Here is a 20345-nt window from a genome sequence, read left to right as displayed (position 1 = left end):
GGCCCTGAGGACAATTCATGGGAACCCTGCTCTGATATGCACGCTTCACAATTAGTTCAAGCCTATCTTCGCCTCCATCCTGAGAAAAAATCCTTAGTGGGCATCCAGAGACTGCCCTTAAGGGAGGAGGGCAATGTAAGGAAACCAGTGTAAATCGGCTGGCACACACTGGTGCGCATGCGAGCGACCACAGATGCCCATGCACGCTTATGTGCATGTGCAGCGCCTGGGGTACACGCGCAGGAGCGCGCCTTGGTGCCAGTTGGCGCCAGACGGCCTACTTAAAGGGGGCCCCAGCGACTGATCAGTGTTGACAGGTCTTCAGCTGTGTTCCCGTTAACCTGAAACCTGCGTTTGTTCTGTCCGATTCCCATTGCTGACCTTGGCTCCCGTTGACCATGCTCTGAACTGTGCTATACCTGATCTCTGGTTCCTGATCCCGGCTTCCCACCTGACCAGTCTTTGCCTGATGTTCGGGTACCCTGCTGCCCGCCTGTTGACGAACCCGGCTATCCCTGTGACCTTGCTCTGGTGCCCTGCTTGGCCCAGCACTACTACTCGAGTGACTGCAACTACAGTCCTGCGACCAGCTGCGACTTCCTGCTCTGCAACTACAATCCAGCGACCAGCTGCAACTTCCTGCTACAGAATTCCAGGTTTCCATCTGCAGGCATTCGTGTGCCTCCTGTCCCTTGGCTCCTTCTGTTCCACTTTCAGCGGGACCTGGACTGGAGATACAAGAGAGGCCGACCTCGTCATTTCAGTCTCCCTTCATGTACATGACAGGTTATAACCCGTTAGATTTTATTTTTGCCATCTGTGCCTCATTGGGGAGATTTCCCGTCCTGTCCCATAGCCAAACAGGAAATGAGAGGAAATCCCTGTAAATCAAGTGAATTCCTTGGGGACCCTAAGGTCACCAGAACTAGTATACCCATTGGAAGATTTCCCCTCTATTACTTTACTGGGGACAACCCAAATTTTGGGTAATTGCTTTTTACTTTAAAGTGGATGTAAACCCGAATTTTTTTATTTTTCTTTGATATCATACTGTAGAGTATAAGATTTCCTATCATTTGAGCCCAGTCTTGCCATACAGAGTTAATCCATCTCTGAGCAATCCTCTTTTGTTGTTCAGTGAGAAAAATCTTGACAAACTGAGAAAAACTTTGTCAAATACTCCCCCTTGCTGTGAGTGACAGGTGATTTACATCTCGTGCACTAGTCTAAGACACAGGCATTATTTTTAATTCCCACCCCCACTCCTTTCTTCAGCAGCTCTGCAAGGATTGGCTGTTCCACACCTCAGCATGATTTGGCATGCTGAAGTCATGTGGTTACTTTCCTGTCTATTCACTGGATGTTAGAGATCATAGCAGAAGTTCAGCAGAAGTTCAGTGTTAGAAATACACAGGAGAAATGCATATTGACAAGGGAAGTGTAGAGGTGGGCGGGGAGTCTACTGACTTCACGACTCCACCCACCAAGCTCCAGACAACAGACCCACCCACAGAATATGCAGTTTTTCGGGTCTAATAACAGACAGTGGGGAGACATTTGACAGGTAAGGGTACATGCAGGAGGCATGTATATCCTTATAGATAACCCCTATGGCAATAGTTTAGAAAGGATGACATTGGGTTTACATCCACTTTAACTTCCAATTATAATGGTAAACAGGACAAATAGAGGGTCGATCTTCTTAACAGGGGCACAGACAGCAGGAAAAAAAAATTTTCCCTTTTAGTCATACTTTAAAACAAGGACAGCAGATACCCAAAATGTGCTGCACATAATAGAGGAAGCAGAGGACTGTTTACATGAACAGTAGCAAGCAATAATGGATCTCAGAGAGAGGGAGGAAGATCAAATTGGATTGCGATAAGAAATTTACAGTATAGGTTGGACTATCAAGAAACTAGAAACACTGAGGGATCTGAGGCTTGCCAGAGGCAACCAGGGAGGGGGATCTGGGAGAATACTGTAAGGGGTATATTCAACTAAGTTTAAAAAAGAGAAGTGAAAGTCACCTAGAGATGTTGTAGTGAGATTTCATTATTAGGAGGATGGGTGAGGTTAAGGGATTATGCATCTATTGATTTTGATGGAGCTAAGCTGGTAATGTACTCTAATTTAGCCTTCAAAACTCTGGCTTACCGTAGCGCTTTCAATCCATTTTCAGCCCAACTAAAAGCTAGAAACACGTATTTTTAAGGAAAGCTTGGAACTGCTTGCCTAGCGCTGGAAAGTTGGTAAGATATGTACTTGGAGTGGGAACACTCTGAGAGAGCAATCAGAGGAACGTTTTAGGCTCCAAGAGAAAATTCAAGTGTAAAATTAAACACAGGCTTTATGGAGATACTAAGGATGGGAATGTAAATAGAGATGAGCAGGTGAACTGAATGAGGAGGATGTACAGGAGTACCCCCCCCCCACCACACTATGTACATGATCCTAATAGTACGACATTGAGGGTGAGCTAAACATGGGTTTGCGATGTATCCCCAATGGGGGATTGTTTATTTTTGCTCTAGAAGAGATTTTAAAGAAGGGGAAGGGTTAAAGTAGATGTAAACCCACTCTCATCAATTATAAAGTACTGCCATAGTGCTGAACTATAAGAATATACAAGCCTCCTGCATGTATCCTTACTAGGGACGAGCTTCGTGTTTGAGTCGAACCCACGTTCAACTCGAACATCGTGTGTTCGATCGTTCACCGAATTACGAACGATATGGGCCGTTCGCGCCAAATTCAAGTGGCGCGTCACAGCCTATAATTCACTGCGGCATCGCAGTGCATTGCTGGCTGATGATTGGCCAATCATGCACTATGACCCGCATGCTTGGCCAATCACAGCGCTGTGTGTACAGAGAGCCGTAATTGGCCAAAGCCAAGGAGGATTTCCTTTTTTTAATTTGGGTGCGGGGTTCCCCTTAATATCCATACAAGACCCAAAGGGCCTGGTAATGGACGGGGGGTACCCATGCCATTTGTCTTACTGATTTTCATCCAGATTGCCAGGACCCAACATTACATTAAAGCCGCAAGCAGTTTTAAATGACTTTTATTCCTTTAAAAATTTCATTTTGTGCAGGGACTGTTTTAAGCACGGGAAACATGCGCCACTTTACAGGCATACTATAGACACCCCCCAGGTACGATATTTAAAGGAATATTTAACTTTTTTTTTTTTTACTTTAAGCATCATTAAAATCACTGCTCCCGAAAAAACGCCAGTTTTTAAAACTTTTTTTTGCATTGATATATGTCCCCTGGGGCAGGACCCGGGTCCCCAAATCCTTTTTAGGACAATAACGTGCAAATTAGCACTTTTGATTTTGAAAGTTCGAGTCCCATAGACTTCAATGGGGTTCTAAAGTTCGTGCAAATTTTCGGTCCGTTCGCAGGTTCTGGTGCGAACCGAACCGGAGGGGTGTTCGGCTCATCCCTAATCCTTACCTTTCAAATATCTCCCCTTTCTCTATTTGGAGCCCCCAAAAACTCCAGATTCTGTGGGCGGGTCTGTTATCCGGCGCTCGGTGGGCGGAGTCGTGATGACAGCAGACTCCCTGCCCACCTCTACACTCCCCTTGGCCAGAGCGTGCACAGGAGAGGCAGAGCGCGCTCACGGCCCCCTGTCACTTCTGCACACATGGATGTCACACTGCCCACAGTGACAGTTGGGATGATTGGTGCGGCGGGGACAGTTGTGAAAACCGACCACCCTGCATGGCTTTTCAGCTGACAGCCGTTGGCGGGAGAGAAGGAGAAGCAGCTTATAAAAAGCCGTGCAGGGAGATCGGTGCTCACAGCTGTCCTCCACTGCACTGATCATCCCCGACTGACCCCGTGTCTTCCTCCTCCTCCAGCGTCCGTGTTCTCTTCCACCCCCCGCCTTCATCTATGGTCCTCCTCAGTGTCCTCCTCATCCGAACGCTGTGTCTTCCTCCTCCGCGCCCCCCCCCCTCGTCCCCCGCAACTGGCTTCTCTCCTCTCCCGCGGGCTGGAGGGGGGAGAGATCTGTCAGAATGGAGAGCGGAGAAAGAGGCTGGTATGTCATTTACCGACCCCTTTCTTTTCTGAATGGGACACAGTGAGTGTTCATTACCGATCACTCCTTACTCCAGACCTACTTAAGTGCCTGGAAAGTTTAAAATTACCAGCTGATACCATTATGGTGGCAAATGACATTGAAGCGCTGTATAGTAGCATACCCCACTCCAGAAAATTCAGGTGGTCAGTGAATTTTTGAAGAAAAGTGATCAGGACTTGTGGAGGTACAGTCAATTAATTTTGACTATACTTGAACATATTTTGACCAGAAATGTGTTTGTCTTTGATTGCTCCCACTACCTCCAGGTACAGGGGTTATCTAGGAGTATGTTGTGCCCCAACATATGCCAACTGGTACCTATGGCAGGGGGGATCCCTCTTTTCTGAATACGCCAAATTTAGTGAATCCATGCTACTATGGTATCGATATATTGATGATGTTATACTGTTCTTAACCGGCACAGTGTCGGAGCTTGAGGAATTTATGTTGGCTCTTGAAGACCATAGATTTAAATTAGAAAATTTACAATAGATTATAGCATGCAAAAAAAAAAATATCAAGTTTTTTGATATTCAAATTATTAACCACTTGCCGCCCGCCCTATTACTAAATGACGGCGGCAAAGTGGTTTGATATTCTTGACCGGACGTCATATGACTAGATCAGGAATATCGAGCCGCTGCGCGCCCCCGGGGTCGCGCATCGCGGCGATCATTGTTGCGGGTGTCAGTCTGACACCCTGCAACACCGATCTAGGTAAAGCGTCTCTGATGGAGACTCTTTACCACGTGATCAGCCGTGTCCAATCACAGCTGATCATGATGTAAATAGAAAGAGCCGGTGATCGGCTTTTCCTCACTCGCGTCTGACAGACGCGAGTAGAGGAGAGCCGATCGGCTGCTCTCCTGACAGGGGGGGTCTGTGCTGATTGTTTATCAGCACAGCCCCCCCTCGGATCCCGCCCAGGACCACCAGGGAAGCCATCCACACTGGACCACCAGGTATGCCCCTAGATCCCCAGGGAAATGCCACTATGTGCCCAGGCAGCTACCAATCTGTGCCCCGGCAGCTGCCAATCAGTGCCCACTCCAATGCCTACCACTGCCACCAGGGATGCCCATCAGTGCCTCATATCAGTGCCACGTATCAGTGCCGCCTATCAGTGCCACCTCATCGGTGCCGCCGTATCAGTGCCTGTCAGTGCCGCCTTATCAGTGCCCATCAGTGAAAGAGAAAACTTACTTATTTACAATTTTTTTTTTAACAGAAACAATAGCAAAACTTTTATTTTTTTCAAAATTTTCGGTCTTTTTTTATTTGTTTAGCAAAAAATAAAAAATGCAGAGGTGATCAAATACCACCAAAAGAAAGCTCTATTTGTGGGAACAAAATGATAAAAATTTAGTTGATTGGAACAACATTATACCAAAAACCTACTGCAGGAAACACCCTGCTTCATGCAGAATGTTTCCACCCTAAACCATTACTACGCAGCATTCCCTTTTAGTCAGTATCTGAGGATCCGCCGGATATGTTCTAGTGACCACGATTTTCAAATCCATTAAAAAAAAAAAAAAAAAAAAGAGCTTTCAAAAAGAACAAAACAAACAAAAAACAGTCCAATGTTGTCAGGATTATTACCTTATTCAATAGACAACATGCCCATGTCTGACATATTCTTCAAAAGCATTGGTATCTAACCAATGATCTCATTTTGAAAACAAATAAAAGATTGCACAGAAGTTACCTACCATAGAGCTAGATCAATCAGGGACAAGGTCACTAGAAGTAATTTTGAATGCACACATAACCAAGACTTCGAATGTGCTATTCGGGGTACTTGGAAATGCAGAACTTGTGAATACTGACAATGGATATATGAGAATCAAACCAGCTATCTCCCCAATGGTAATCTCCATGCAATTCCCCATCATGTCAACTGTCAAACTACTGGTATTGTATATTAGGTTCTGAGTTTGCAGGGCATTTTATATAGGCAAAACAAACCACCAATTTTAGCGCAGGATTAAAGACCACATACAGTCAAGTCCATAAATATTGGGACATTGACACAATTCTAATCTTTTTGGCTCTATAAATCAGCACAATGGATTTGAAATGAAACAAACAAGATGTGCTTTAACTGCACTTTCAGCTTTCATTTGTGGGTATTTACATCCAAATCAGGTGAACGGTGTAGGAATTACAACAGTTTGTATATATGCCTCCCACTTTTTAAGGGACTAAAAGTAATGGGACAATTGGTTGCTCAGCTGTTCCATGGCCAGGTGTGTGTTATTCCCTCATTATCCAATTTACAAGGAGCAGATAAACGGTCCAGAGTTCATTTCAAGTGTGCCATTTGCATTTGGAATCTGTTGTGGTCAACTTTCAATATGAGATCCAAAGAGCTGTCACTATCAGTGAAGCAAGCCATCATTACGCTGAAAAAACAAAAACAAACCCATCAAAAAGATAGCAAAAACATTAGGTGTGGCCAAATCAACTGTTTGGAACATCCTTAGAAAGAAAGAACGCACCGGTGAGCTCAGCAACACCAAAAGACCCGGAAGACCATGGAAAACAACTGTGGTGGATGACCGAAGAATTCCTTCCCTGGTGAAGAAAACACCCTTCACAACAGTTGGCCAGATCAAGAACACTCTCCAGGAGGTAGGTGTATGTGTGTCAAAGTCAACAATCAAGAGAAGACTTCACCAGAGTGAATACAGAGGGTTCACCACAAGATGTAAACCATTGGTGAGCCTCAAAAACAGGAAGGCCAGATTAGAGTTTGCCAAACAACATCTAAAAAAGCCTTCACAGTTCTGGATGATCCTATGGACAGATGAGACCAAGATCAACTTGTACCAGAGTGAGGGGAAGAGAAGAGTATGGAGAAGGAAAGGAACTGCTCATGATCCAAAGCATACCACCTCATCAGTGAAGCATGGTGGTAGTAGTGTCATGGCGTGGGCATGCCTGGCTGCCAATGGAACTGGTTCTCTTGTATTTATTGATGATGTGACGGCTGACAAAAGCAGCAGGATGAATGCTGAAGTGTTTCGGCAATATTATCTGCTCATATTCAGCAAAATGCTTCAGAACTCATTGGACGGCGCTTCACAGTGCAGATGGATAATGACCCGAAGCATACAGTGAAAGCAACCAAAGAGTTTAAGGGAAAGAAGTGGAATGTTATGCAATGGCCAAGTCAATCACCTAAACTATATTGCACTATATAAAATATATCTTTTGGTAAAAAAAAAAAAAAAAAAAAAACAACCTTCTCCTGTATGTAGAATAAATGGACATGGATTGCTATTATTTTTTGCAGAATATTATAATCTAAGTTGGTCCTAAGGAAGCTATGCAATCAGCAAAATGTGTTGACCAGCGGATGAAATACACATACCTCCACTCTAAGTTTGGAGTACAAGTACATCAGTAGGAGGTGTTTGTACAGTGGTCCCAAGCGTTGTGTTAAATAAAGATTGACATTTTTTTATAAACTGAAATCTGACTCATGTGGGTGCCATTAAAGTTCATTATCAGCAGGACGGGTTCCTGCAAATTGTGCATATACTAGTGAATTTGGATGTGGCACAGGCAGAGGTCTCCTTACTCGTTTTCTTCAGCAGAAATAAGGCAGAATTGTCCAATAGATCAGAGAGTGCTAGGATACTGATCCCAGGTAGCTCAGCAAGAAGAGACAGACATCGGCAGACAGAGCAGCGGTCCTGGATTCAGATCCAGGGCCTGACAGTAAGAAAATTTGAACATTATATAATAATTTTACTTGTTTGTTTTGAAGTCTGAATACATACCATGCAAAATGTAACGTGATCACCAAATTCAACTCTGTTCTTCTCCAAAATTATTTCAAGTATTTTTCCTGTGTATAAGAGCCATGAGAATGCTAGTAATATTTCCCTGCTGCCTTCTGTGCCATCATCTGCGAGTTCATAAAAAGCGGGTCTGCCATAGCCTTGAATCTGCAGTAAACTTTTAACATATCTAATTTCGTTCCCTGAAAAAGAAAAATGTTGTTTGTATGTTAAAGTACTGTGTTTCAAACATTTAAAGCTGCAGTATCCAGTATAGAACTTTAAGTTAAATACCTTAAAATACAACTATAGGCAATATTTTGGATAGAGTAATAGAGGGTATAACCCGTCAGATTTTTTTTTTTTTTTTTTTTACGTCATCTGTGTCCAATTGCAGAGATTTCTCTTCACTTCCTGTCCTACAGCCAAGCAGGAAGTGAGGAAATCCCTGCAAAATGAATGTAATTCCTTTAAGACCCCCAGGGTCTCTAGTGTCCCCATCTGCATTACTTTTCTGGGGACAACACAAAATTTTGGATTTTCTTTTACTTTCAATAATGGTAAACAGGACAAATAGAGAGGGTGAATCTCCTTAACGGGGCACAGACAGCAATAAAAACTGACAAAAAAAAAAAAAGTATAAGAAGGTCACGTGAACATTCAGGCTTCTTTTTAATCCACCTGTACACTGGTGATACACCAGTGTACACAGAAGGTAAAGCCAGCACATCATAGTATTTACGTCCATAGCAAGAGTGAAAAACCGTGACATTTTGGGGGCATCATCTGTATCCTATTTTTCTGACAGATTCCATGGCAGATTATGTTTGGGTAGCTCCACCCTCCCTCCTACCCCATAGGACGCCATTTTCAGGCTGACCCAGTGGCCGCGTTCCTTTTTTTTTGTTCTCCTCACTCATTAGGACCATTTTGTATGAAGTTTTCCTGTCATGGCACACATATGCATAGAATCTATGCCTGGAGAGTGGGCTCAGCCAATGGCGAACATTTGCATTGGCAGGATGCCAAACTAAAAGCGGATGGCCGTTAAGGGTGCCTAATACTGATCTAGCACTGCTTTTCTGCCTCTGGGATCCGGATTGCCCTGCATATACATCAATTGCCCTGCGGAAGAAGAGGTCCAGGTTGCGGGAGTAGGTTTGGCTTTGTTATATTGCAGCCATTTGCTAAAATCGTTTAAGTTAATTTTTTGTCCTTAATGTACACACAACACCCCATATTGACAGAGAAACACAGAATTGTTGACATTTTTGCAAACTTATTAAAAAAGAAAAACTGAAATATCACATGGTCCTAAGTATTCAGACCCTTTGCTCAGTATTTAGTAGAAGCACCCTTTTGATCTAATACAGCCATGAGTCTTTTTGGGAAAGATGCAACAAGTTTTCACACCTGGATTTGGGGATCTTCTGCCATTCCTCCTTGCAGATCCTCTCCAGTTCTGTCAGGTTGGATGGTAAACGTTGGTGGACAGCCATTTTTACGTCTCTCCGGAGATGCTCAATTGGGTTGGGTTTCACAGGTGTGAAAAACTTGTTGCATCTTTCCCAAAAAGACTCATGGCTGCATTAAATCAAAAGGGTGCTTCTACTAAATACTGAGCAAAGGGTCTGAATACTTAGGACTAAGTGATATTTCAGTTTTTCTTTTTTAATAAATCTGCAAAAATGTCAACAATTTTGTGTTTTTCTGTCAATATGGGGTGCTGTGTGTACAATAATGAGGGGAAAAAAATGAACTTAAATGATTATAGCAAATGGCTGCAATATAACAGAGTGAAAAATTTAAGGGGTCTGAATACTTTCCGTCCCCACTGTACATACACACACACACACACACACACACTAGGGCTGGGGAAAAAAAATCGATTTAAATCTTGAATTGAGTTGAGAGGTTTTTTTTTTTTTCACCGCGCCGGTCCTGAGGAGCTGTGGGCAGGAGTTTTATGTGAGGCCGCAGCTTCAGCCTAGTCCGTGAGGCCGTACGCCACGGACTAGGCTGAAGCCGCGGCCTCGCCTAAAAATGTGGTGCAGTGTCCAAAAAAAAAAAAAAAAAAAAAAAGATTTTTTTTTTTTTTTTTGAGAAAATCGCCCAGCCCTAACACACACACACACACAATCTCACAAAGGTGAATACACCACTCACATTTTTGTAAATATTTTTATTATATCTTTTCATGTAAACACTGAAGACATTCCACTTTGCTACAACATAAGATAGTGAGTGTACAGCTTGCATAACCGGGCAAATTTGCTGTCCCCTCAAAGTAACACAACATTCATTAACCACTTGAGCCCCGGAAGAATTTACCCCCTTCCTGATCAGAGCACTTTTTGCGATTTGGCACTGTGTCGCTTTAACTGACAATTGCGCGGTCGTGCGACATTGTACCCAGACAAAATTGACGTCCTTTTTTTCCCCATGAATAGAGCTTTCTTTTGGTAGCATTGGATCACCTCTGCGGCTTTTATTTTTTGCGCTATAAACAAAAAAATTAGCGACAATTTTGAAAAAAAAAAAAAAAAAAAAACACATTATTTTTTACTTTTTGCTATAATAAATATCCCCCAAAAATAAATAAAAAAAAAAATTTCCTCAGTTTAGGCCAATAGGTATTCTTCTACATATTTTTGGTAAAATCGCAATAAGCTTATATTGATTGGTTTGCGCAAAAGTTATAGCGTCTACAAAATAGGGGATAGATTTATAGCATTTTTATTTATTTTTTTTTATTTTTTTTTACTAGTAATGGCGGCGATCTGAGATTTTTATTGTGACTGCGACATTATGGCGGACACATCAGACAATTATGACACATTTTTGAAACCATTGGCATTAATACACCGATCAGTGTGAGTAAAAATGCATTGATTACTGTAAAACTGTCACTGGCAGTGAAGGGGTTAAATATATTCCCTGGGAGGTAATTCTAACTGAAGGGGAGGGGCCAACTACAGGAAGTGACAGATCGTGGTTCCTAGCTAAAAGGAACACACAATCTGTCAGAACAGAACAGGGAAGTGTCTGTTTACACACACTCGTCCCTGTTCTGTCTATCCTGGTCACGATCGCTCATGGCCGGCAGTCATTGGACCGTTGGCCACGAGCATCGGCACCCCCGCTGTGCATCGCGCGCGCCTGCTATCTGGACCCCGCGAGAGCACGTACAGTAACGTGATTTCGCGCAGGGGAGCCAGCCTGCCGCAGTAAAACTACGGTGGTTGGTCCAGAAGCAGTTAATGTCTATAAACGCTGGCAACAAAAGTGAGTACACCCCTAAGTGAAAATGTCCAAATTGGGCCCAAAGTGTCAATATTTTGTGTGGCCACCATTATTTTCCAGCACTGCCTTAACCCTCTTGGGCATGGAGTTTACAGTTTGCCACTGGAGTCCTCTTCCACTCCTCCATGGCGACATCACAGAGCTGGTGGATGTCCGAAGGGAGGGGGATCATGCTCAGCTTCAGTAAGTCACAGTACATATTGGCATTCATGGTTCCCTCAATGAACTGTAGCTCCCCAGTGTCGGCGGCACTCATGCAGCCCCAGACCATGACACTCCCACTACCATGCTTGACCGTAGGCAAGACACACTTGTCTTTGCACTCCTCACATGGTTGCCACCACACACGCTTGACACCATCTGAACCAAATAAGTTTATCTTGGTCTTATCAGACCACAGGACTTGGTTCCAGTAATCCATGTCCTTATATAATAGATATTCCAAATAGAAATAGTGGCACTAAATGACAAATCACCTTAAAAATGAGTAAGAGTGAACATATATTATAAAAAACTCAACTAAGTGAATGTGATGACCTGCCCACTAATGCTAGTGGGCCAGTGTGATAATCATCCAATATTCCCTATCGCTGATGATCGGGAGCTGTTTAACTTAAAAAATCATATAAAGTGTAACAATTAATAGTGACAACAATCCATACAAAATAAATAAAAAAGTGAAATAAGTAAAAATTAACTAGATAAAGAAATGAATGAACCAAGTCCATGCAAAATATTAGGTGTCAAAAAGTGAACGAGGCAATTTTTCATGCAATAAAATGTCTTCCACCACACCATCCGTGACTGTGATCCACTCTTATGGAGCCGCACTCACCGGAAAATATTGCTTTGCATTCTCATGCTCGGCTAATAGGCAATGAATTAGCCCCCCGGGGCTAACCAATGTAAATGGAACCGTATTCAAATTGAGTGAAGTTCTTCAATAAGCAGCAATACTCATCATAGAGAGATGTATCCACATGAAAGAAATGATAATGCTTCCAATAGTGTGATACCGTAGAAAACATTTATTTAAGATACATAATCAAGATCTTCAATCATTGTACTCACACTTTTCCAATAATAAAAGGCTTTAAAACGAGAGATTCATGTGACAGGGCTGTAGTGATGTATTATGGTCATGGCGGACCCGGGATGCAGTGTTTAAACCTCACCCTTTCCCCTCATTGGGTCCTCAGCAGCGCAAGGTGGTCTCAGCCGACCAATGCACAGCATACACAGCACGTCACAGATGATAGGTTGCCGTACAGCCACACCTCCGACATGTTTCGTCACATCGACTTCTTCACAGGATTGGCTGTACGGCACGGCAACCTTCCCCTTATACCCCCCCCGTACCAACTACTGGCAGAAGTATTCGTAGAGTGCATGCGCGCATCCCGTGTCCCCGTAAGCGTGATACAGCGGATCCACAGCATCATAAAAGCACAGAAATGCAATGAATTAAAATAAGACCACAAATGTGTATTACCAGAGCAATATTTATTAAACCATTAGACTTGGGGGGCGTGGCCTAGGCATTGCAGCGTGAGGACGTTTCTGCACAGGGCTCCCGGCCGGCGGATCTCCTAAAGCCATACAGCGACATATTACCCACACCTGCTTGAACCCCTGGACGTCTGGGGAGCCTGACCACCACTCCGCTGCTCCTGCAATCAGCATGGAATGCTATTTGCGGCAATATCAGCCGGTGGTGTCCACGCAGCAGCCTCCAAGATGGCGCCGGCTCGCCATGCAACCACAAATGTGTATTACCAGAGCAATATCTATTAAACCATTAGACCTCTAGACTCTAACGTGAGTAAGTATATCTCAACCTTCTAAGCAGAAATCTGCCTCTGTGAAGATTATTATCATTCTAATATGTCTGAATACTAATGGGGAACTCAATCAATTAAATAATAAAATAAACTGAAACCCCATCATAGACCCTAAAAACAATATACACAATGACATTAACTAAAATAATATGATAAAATTGCTGGAGTGATGCTAATGATAATCAACCTGCAACCTCCACTGTAATAATTGATCATGAGTGAATATAAAACACAGTAGGGTTTACATCCATACAGTGTTATATCAAAATTGTAAAAACCCAGATCAAAGTAGTAATAAAAAATGTTTTTTTTTAAACTATTAAATGAAACAATTAAGGTCCGCCTCTATATTTAACCCTCTCAGATAAAGGCTTTTTAAAAGAAAGATCCATTTAGTTTCTCTCTGAGAGAGATCTCTAACTTGATTAGATCCCTTCCATGAAGGGGAGACATAGTCAATCCCACAAAATTGAAGCATGGATGGATCCTGATGAGGTTTCTCCTGAAAGTGTAGGTGACACACTATGAAATTTAATGTTTGTTAAATGTTCTGCTACTCGGACTTTTAATTGTCGTTTTGTTCTTCCCACATAGTACAATCCGCATGGGCACCAAAGCAAATAAACCACATATGATGAATTACAAGTAATTAATTTATCAACCTCAAATGTTTCATTGGTTAAATTTGTTACACTAGTTATTCCCCTATTCACTGTACCAACAGTTTTACAGCATATGCATTTTTTACAAGAAAAAAAGCCATTGAAATCTGTTTTTAAGTCTACTTTCTTTGGTGGGTCCAAAATCTTCACAATATGATCACCAAAATTCGGGGCCCTTCTATAAATAAACTTCAGGCTACTGGGCAAAATATCACATAGATGCCTGTCTCTGCATAAGATGTACCAATACTTTTTAAAAATATCTTCAATTTCTTTATACTGATAATGGAAGCTAGAAAATGAACCCCATTTGACGTGAATCATTGATTACTTCATTGTTCTTCTTGGCAAGGCATTGTTCTCTTGGTGTATTCGCAACTTCAGAGATAGTGTTATTCAACACGGTCTCATACCCCTTTTGTATAAACTTTTCCTTAAGTGTTTCAGCCTGTGCTAAGTAATCAGCCATCTCCGTACAATTACGCCTTATCCTTAGCATTTGGCCTTTCGGAATATTCCTAATCCAGGCCGAGTGATGGCTGATTACTTAGCACAGGCTGAAGCACTTAAGGAAAAGTTTATACAAAAGGGTATAAAGGGTATAATGAGACCGTGTTGAATAACACTATCTCTGAAGTTGCGAATACACCAAGAGAACAATGCCTTGCCAAGAAGAACAATGAAGTAATCAAAAGTCTCTGCTAGTTCTGAAGAAGAATGAATCTTGGAGCCCGAAGACGAGAGAAGTGCGGGAACGTATGTCTGAGAGCGTTTAGCACGTAAGGCTAGTAGTCGGCCACATTTATCACCGTATTCATAAAAAGAATGACAGGTCTTTAACAATACATGAGCAGCGCTGTGAATAAACGTATAATTGTGAAAATATACCAGTGTAAATGAAATAAATAAACCCAATTTAAATGAATAACATAGTTCGTAAAATCAAAAACATTGGGTGTTTTGGTAAACAGTCCTAACACATTAATTAGAGTCCAGATGGATATAGTGCAGAGACATAGGCACAGGCCCCAGTCTGAAGGCAGGAATACAAATAAAAAAGTGGATCCTTCACCGCACCACTGTGATAACAAAAATTGAAATGCGCGCTTACCAAACGGCAAGCATAGGAGGGCTTGCGACCTTAACCCGGTCAGGGCCTTTCATAGGATGAAGACAACGGCATGCCACTTCATATACCTTGGAATAATAACCCGCTGTCCACCAAGTGACCAGGCAATCCCTCTAGCATAGGGATGATATACTCCTAGCTGGGGGTTGTTCTCATTAGAGATACCCCGGAAAGAGAGAGGAGGAAAACAACATAGCGTAATCCTGGTTTAAATTTTATTAAAAGAATTTAAAATCACAGTTACAATGTGGTAGATACACATGAAGATGAGAAGCCGGCCGGCTAGAGGCGAACACCCGTTAGGGCGTGCTGACGTGCTGCATCTACCGTCTGCAGGACGGTAGTCTCTTTCTTTCTCTTTAACAATACATGTTTCGCTTCATACATGGAGTGGTCCCGTATGGCCTCTCGAAGACAAACCAGTTCCGCTTCGATAGTGCTATCTTGCTGTGTCTTGTGCTGACGTTCTAAAAGTATGAAGTCGCCCCAGGAGGTCAGACAGGGTTTTAATACGGCTTTGCTTGACTGCATGACTGTGCTTGATTAGTATTCCCCTGATAACGCACTTATGCGCTGACCACACAGAGATCGGATTGTCAGTCTACGTTAGTAGGGAAGTAAGAATGAATCTCCCTAAGGATGTCTGCGGCAATTTTGGGATCTTTTAGGAGCGCCTCATTAAGTAGCCACGTAGAGGTCCTAGGGGACACTTGCAAGATGATAGCCAGTTCCAGCAGGATGGGGATGTGGTCTGAGAGTGCGATGTGGCCGATATCAGTCTTGGTGACCAGGGGAATTGCTGAATGTTTTAGGAGAAAGAGGTCGATTCTAGAGTAGGACCTATGGATGGTAGAGTAAAATGTATAATCCCGTTCTTGTGGATGTACTATTCTCCAGATATCGACTAGTTGATGTGAGTGCAAAAGATCTTTGAGGAGTCGTTGGATTCCCTGTGGTAGGGAAGACAAGTTCGAGGAGGAGTCTCTATGAGGGTCTAGGGTTGAATTGAAATCCCCTCCTAAAACAAGGGTTCCCTCGAGGAAGGAGTCAAACAGAAAAGCCTCAAGAGTGGGAAGTGGGTTGGAGTTTGGAAAATAAATATTCGCACGAGTAAAGGTCCGAGAATAAATTTTCCCTTTTAGAAGCAGGAATCTGCCCTCCTGATCACGATCCTCGTCAAGGAATTTCCAGTGGATGGACTTAGATATCAGAATACTCGTCCCTTTAGAGTTCAAGGATAATGACGGACTATGATAGACCGTCGGGTAGTATTTGTTCGATTGTTTGGGTATCCTGTCTGCCCTATAGTGAGCCTCTTGGAGAAATGCTATGTGAGCTCTTTGTCTCCAAAGCTCGGCAAGGCAGCTAGTGCGCTTCTCTGGAGAATTCAACCCCTTAATGTTCCAAGAGGATCTAAACCGTTATACTGTCAAAAAAAGAAACAAAAAAAAATTTTTTATGTCAGCTTGTGTTAGCTCCCAGGGAGGAGGGGAGGGGGATATGGGGAGGGAGAGAGATGGAGAGAGGGAGAGAGGGAGAGAGGGAGACAGGGGGAGAACCTAGGAAAGACTCCGCAGAGAGAAACTACTGCCACCTGGGCAGAGTATTCCTAGTGCGGGAAGTAATAAGGCACAGCTAAGCTCTGGGCCCTGGCCATTGGGGCCCCGCAGCCATCTTAATTTTGCTTTTAATGCACCATTGTTACCCAAGAGAGTAAAGTGATATAAAAACTGTCTGGTAAACCATGACCCCAGAGTAACTGCAATAGCAATGAACTGAGAACCTCCAGGAGAGTAATGGGGAACAGCCCTGGTCCAGTGTTCCAGGCCCGAGACAGGCCGGCGTCACGGCCCCACGATCAATGTACCGCAAAGCCCGTCTCGGGGTAGGGTCATAGCACTCAGGTGCGACCTGGAAAACTGCAATCGGCATCCAAACCAAATCAATGTGAAGGTATTGAAGATAAGTAATAATGATAAACATGAGACGCCAGCTGGAGAACAGCATTATAAACAAGTTATCAATTACTTTAAGTATTTGTTGCAGACAGTATGCTGGTAGTCTGCCGCTGTATGTACATTCAATTGCCCTCTCCCCACCGATCTGGCGCTCCGAGCTCGGGAGAGATTATTAGCACTATGCCACAACTATGGGGCTATACGGCAGCCGAGTCCAACCCCAGGGAGAGCCACCGCTCCCAAGTGTAATCTGGGAAACCCTAGCTCAAACGGGATGCTCAAAGTATATCAATGTGGAGGTGGCGATCAAAGGCAGACAACAACTGACCCAATACTGTACAAAGTCAGATAACGTGAGAGATAAGTTATATATCATGTCCAGAATTAGAAGCAGGGAAGGGGGCCGTCACTCATCAGTGAGCTAGGGTAGACTGAAGGTCAATCCAGGAGGGCCCCAAGCTCGCAGGCCCATCCCACAGTGTTCCTGGGAGACAGAAACTAAAGGCTGTTAGGCCTAAAGACAAATGGGGAGGGGGGGGATCTTCCCCAGGGACTTTTAAGGTGCTATTTAATAGACAGTATATTCAAAAAAATTTTTTATACAATTATATAGAATAAAATTAATATTTATTAATATTGAATCACATTAAAATATTCATGTCATACTTCAGAAGTAAGACATGTAGATAAGAACACTAAGACATAAACAGTGTCACCCAAAGGAATTTCTCGGTTATATCACAATTGAACCGTGCAACAAAAAGCAACTATTCAAAAGATGCCAAAACAATCTGCCGTTCTCGACATGTTTCGCTCTGAATATGAGCTTCTTCAGGAGTTTAAAGGCAATGATTGTGACGGACTCTAAATGATAGGAAAATAAACAGAAATCAATACATACATTTAAACATGAAATAAAGAGCATCCAATAGAATTTTTTCTCGAATATGCACAAATTCCATTATCAGAATAGAGGTAGATACAGAGAATTTAGATATAGGCATATAGGTTTCAATAATGAACATTTTAATCAAGTATAAATGAACAATCAAAATTTATACATCTCACCAGGCTGTAGCACATTGATCCGGCATAGACTATTTCAATGGATCGGTAATACTGCTGCTAGTTTCGAACCGTGTGGTCACAGTATGGCACTTGATACCTCTCATATGTGAGAACTTTCCGGTTCGAAACTAGCAGCAGTATTACCGATCCATTGAAATAGTCTATGCCAGATCAATGTGCTACAGCCTGGTGAGATGTATAAATTTTGATTGTTCATTTATACTTGATTAAAATGTTCATTATTGAAACCTATATGCCTATATCTAAATTCTCTGTATCTACCTCTATTCTGATAATGGAATTTGTGCATATTCGAGAAAAAATTCTATTGGATGCTCTTTATTTCATGTTTAAATGTATGTATTGATTTCTGTTTATTTTCCTATCATTTAGAGTCCGTCACAATCATTGCCTTTAAACTCCTGAAGAAGCTCATATTCAGAGCGAAACATGTCGAGAACGGCAGATTGTTTTGGCATCTTTTGAATAGTTGCTTTTTGTTGCACGGTTCAATTGTGATATAACCGAGAAATTCCTTTGGGTGACACTGTTTATGTCTTAGTGTTCTTATCTACATGTCTTACTTCTGAAGTATGACATGAATATTTTAATGTGATTCAATATTAATAAATATTAATTTTATTCTATATAATTGTATAAAAATTTTTTTTGAATATACTGTCTATTAAATAGCACCTTAAAAGTCCCTGGGGAAGATCCCCCCTCTCCCCATTTGTCTTTAGGCCTAACAGCCTTTAGTTTCTGTTCACCATTCAAATATGGGATGTGGTGCTTACAGTTGACTATCTCTGTCCTCCATCATATTTTACTATTGCAATTTGGGGTGTTACCCACCCTTCATCTTTTTGGACAGATATAGTCACTGGACTATCCTTAAATTTTGGATTCATTAACAGATATTCAGTGGAATTCTTTACTCAATGATTAATCCCCCTTCTTTTCTTATCTAAAATCTTTTCCTTTCCTATTTCTATCCCTTTCAATTTATGCTTATTTTTGTTTATCATTGTCAGACAATATTCAATTTAGGGTTTGTTTATAAGCTAAGTCTCTTTCTACCTGTTACATCGGGTTGATTTTGCCTAGATTCATTGACTCTATACAATGGCGAATTATTGTGGACAGGCCTTTGATGGCTTGATGGATCATATCCATAAATCACAAAATACCTCCAGTGGAGGCTTGTCTATGGAACGTTTTTTTTCGAGACTGCAACGCATGCTCGAGAAAAAATCAAGACTGTTTTGGAATAGATGGTACTTCCTCAAATACACTGAAGAGAATATCACTCCATGGGGTTTAAGAATTCAGATTTTTCCCACCATCACTCAGTTGGAGCCAGAATTTAAATCTGAATGGGAGGATAATTTGCAGGGTTGCTCCAGCAAAATGATGGAGCTCCTATGCAAGCATTACTCTGCTGAGTTGTCCCTTGTGGATAAGGAAATTGAGAAACTATACCATGATAATCCAGCAATTATTTCAGACAGTCTTTTTCCCACACGTGAAAATGAACTCAAGAGTAATTTAGAAACCTATGTAACAGAGATTTTAAAAACGAAGGAAAAAAAATATATCAGAGACAAACTAGCTTATGACAATAAACAAGCCTATAATTGGTCTCAAAACAATTATAAAAGGAAAAAACGTAATAATCAAATACGTCAAACCAGACAGGCGAATAGTGAACCTAGTGACTCTGATTCATCCGTCTCATCTATTTCCTCATTACAGGCACAAGAATTCACGCGGCTCACCAGAACTCAGGACTTACTGAACTCCAAACATTCTAGAGAAAATGCACCCACAGGCACAGCTAGACGCACGCTTAATCCTAAGACACCCATGGTCACTCGAGCGGGTGCGAATAAAAGTTCACTCACCAGCGCACCGACACACTCTGAATCTCTTTCTAACACTTGCACAACCACTTGTGCACTCACTATCGGTCCGAGCACCTCGGTAAGTAACGTTAACACTTTTTCTTCGCAACAGGATTTTCGTCCAGCCCCAATTTTCGCACAATTGATGCCCGATACCAAAAGAATTATGAACCCAGATCCGGGGAATTCCAAACCCCAGAAACTCAACTCGAGGTGATTAATATTTCTTCCTGTCCTCTTTCGGCAGAACAAATTTCTGTGTTAAAATTGGGCCTTACCTTTTGCCCTACGCAAAGGGTAGATCCTTTTGAATTAATCAAAGACCTCAATTTATTTTCGAGAAAACTTATGTTTAAAATCCTTTATGATAGACCACCTCCATCAATCCAGAGTTCGTCTCTGGATAATCCGCTTTGGAGGGATATGTCCATCAATGACATTAAGGCCATGGAGGACCTAATGGAGCTGTGGGAGGAGGGAGGGATCAATGAAACAGACCTGCTCGAGGCTCTTGCCCTCGAGACGGCTGGTGACCCCCCGCCTCCTCCCCCACCTCCATTGGCCCACCCTCGTCCCCTGTCCAATGCCATACCTCG

General features: G+C 42.4%; 1 protein-coding gene across 3 annotated transcripts in view; it reads right to left on the bottom strand.

Moving 5' to 3' along the window:
• The window catches only part of TEDC1 (tubulin epsilon and delta complex 1), a 552383-nt gene that overhangs the window by 433949 nt on the left and 98089 nt on the right, over nucleotides 1–20345 (bottom strand). For all 3 annotated transcript variants that reach the window (XM_073610730.1, XM_073610728.1, XM_073610729.1), the window contains exon 3: nucleotides 7885–8087. In XM_073610730.1, the coding sequence (XP_073466831.1) occupies nucleotides 7885–8087 (203 nt within the window). The remainder of the gene's footprint in view (nucleotides 1–7884; nucleotides 8088–20345) is intronic.

The sequence above is a fragment of the Aquarana catesbeiana genome, linkage group LG13, assembly GCF_042186555.1.
Source record: "Aquarana catesbeiana isolate 2022-GZ linkage group LG13, ASM4218655v1, whole genome shotgun sequence".
NCBI lineage: Eukaryota > Metazoa > Chordata > Amphibia > Anura > Ranidae > Aquarana > Aquarana catesbeiana.
Note: the sequence above shows the minus strand (reverse complement) of the source record. Positions and strands in the feature narration are given on the sequence as shown.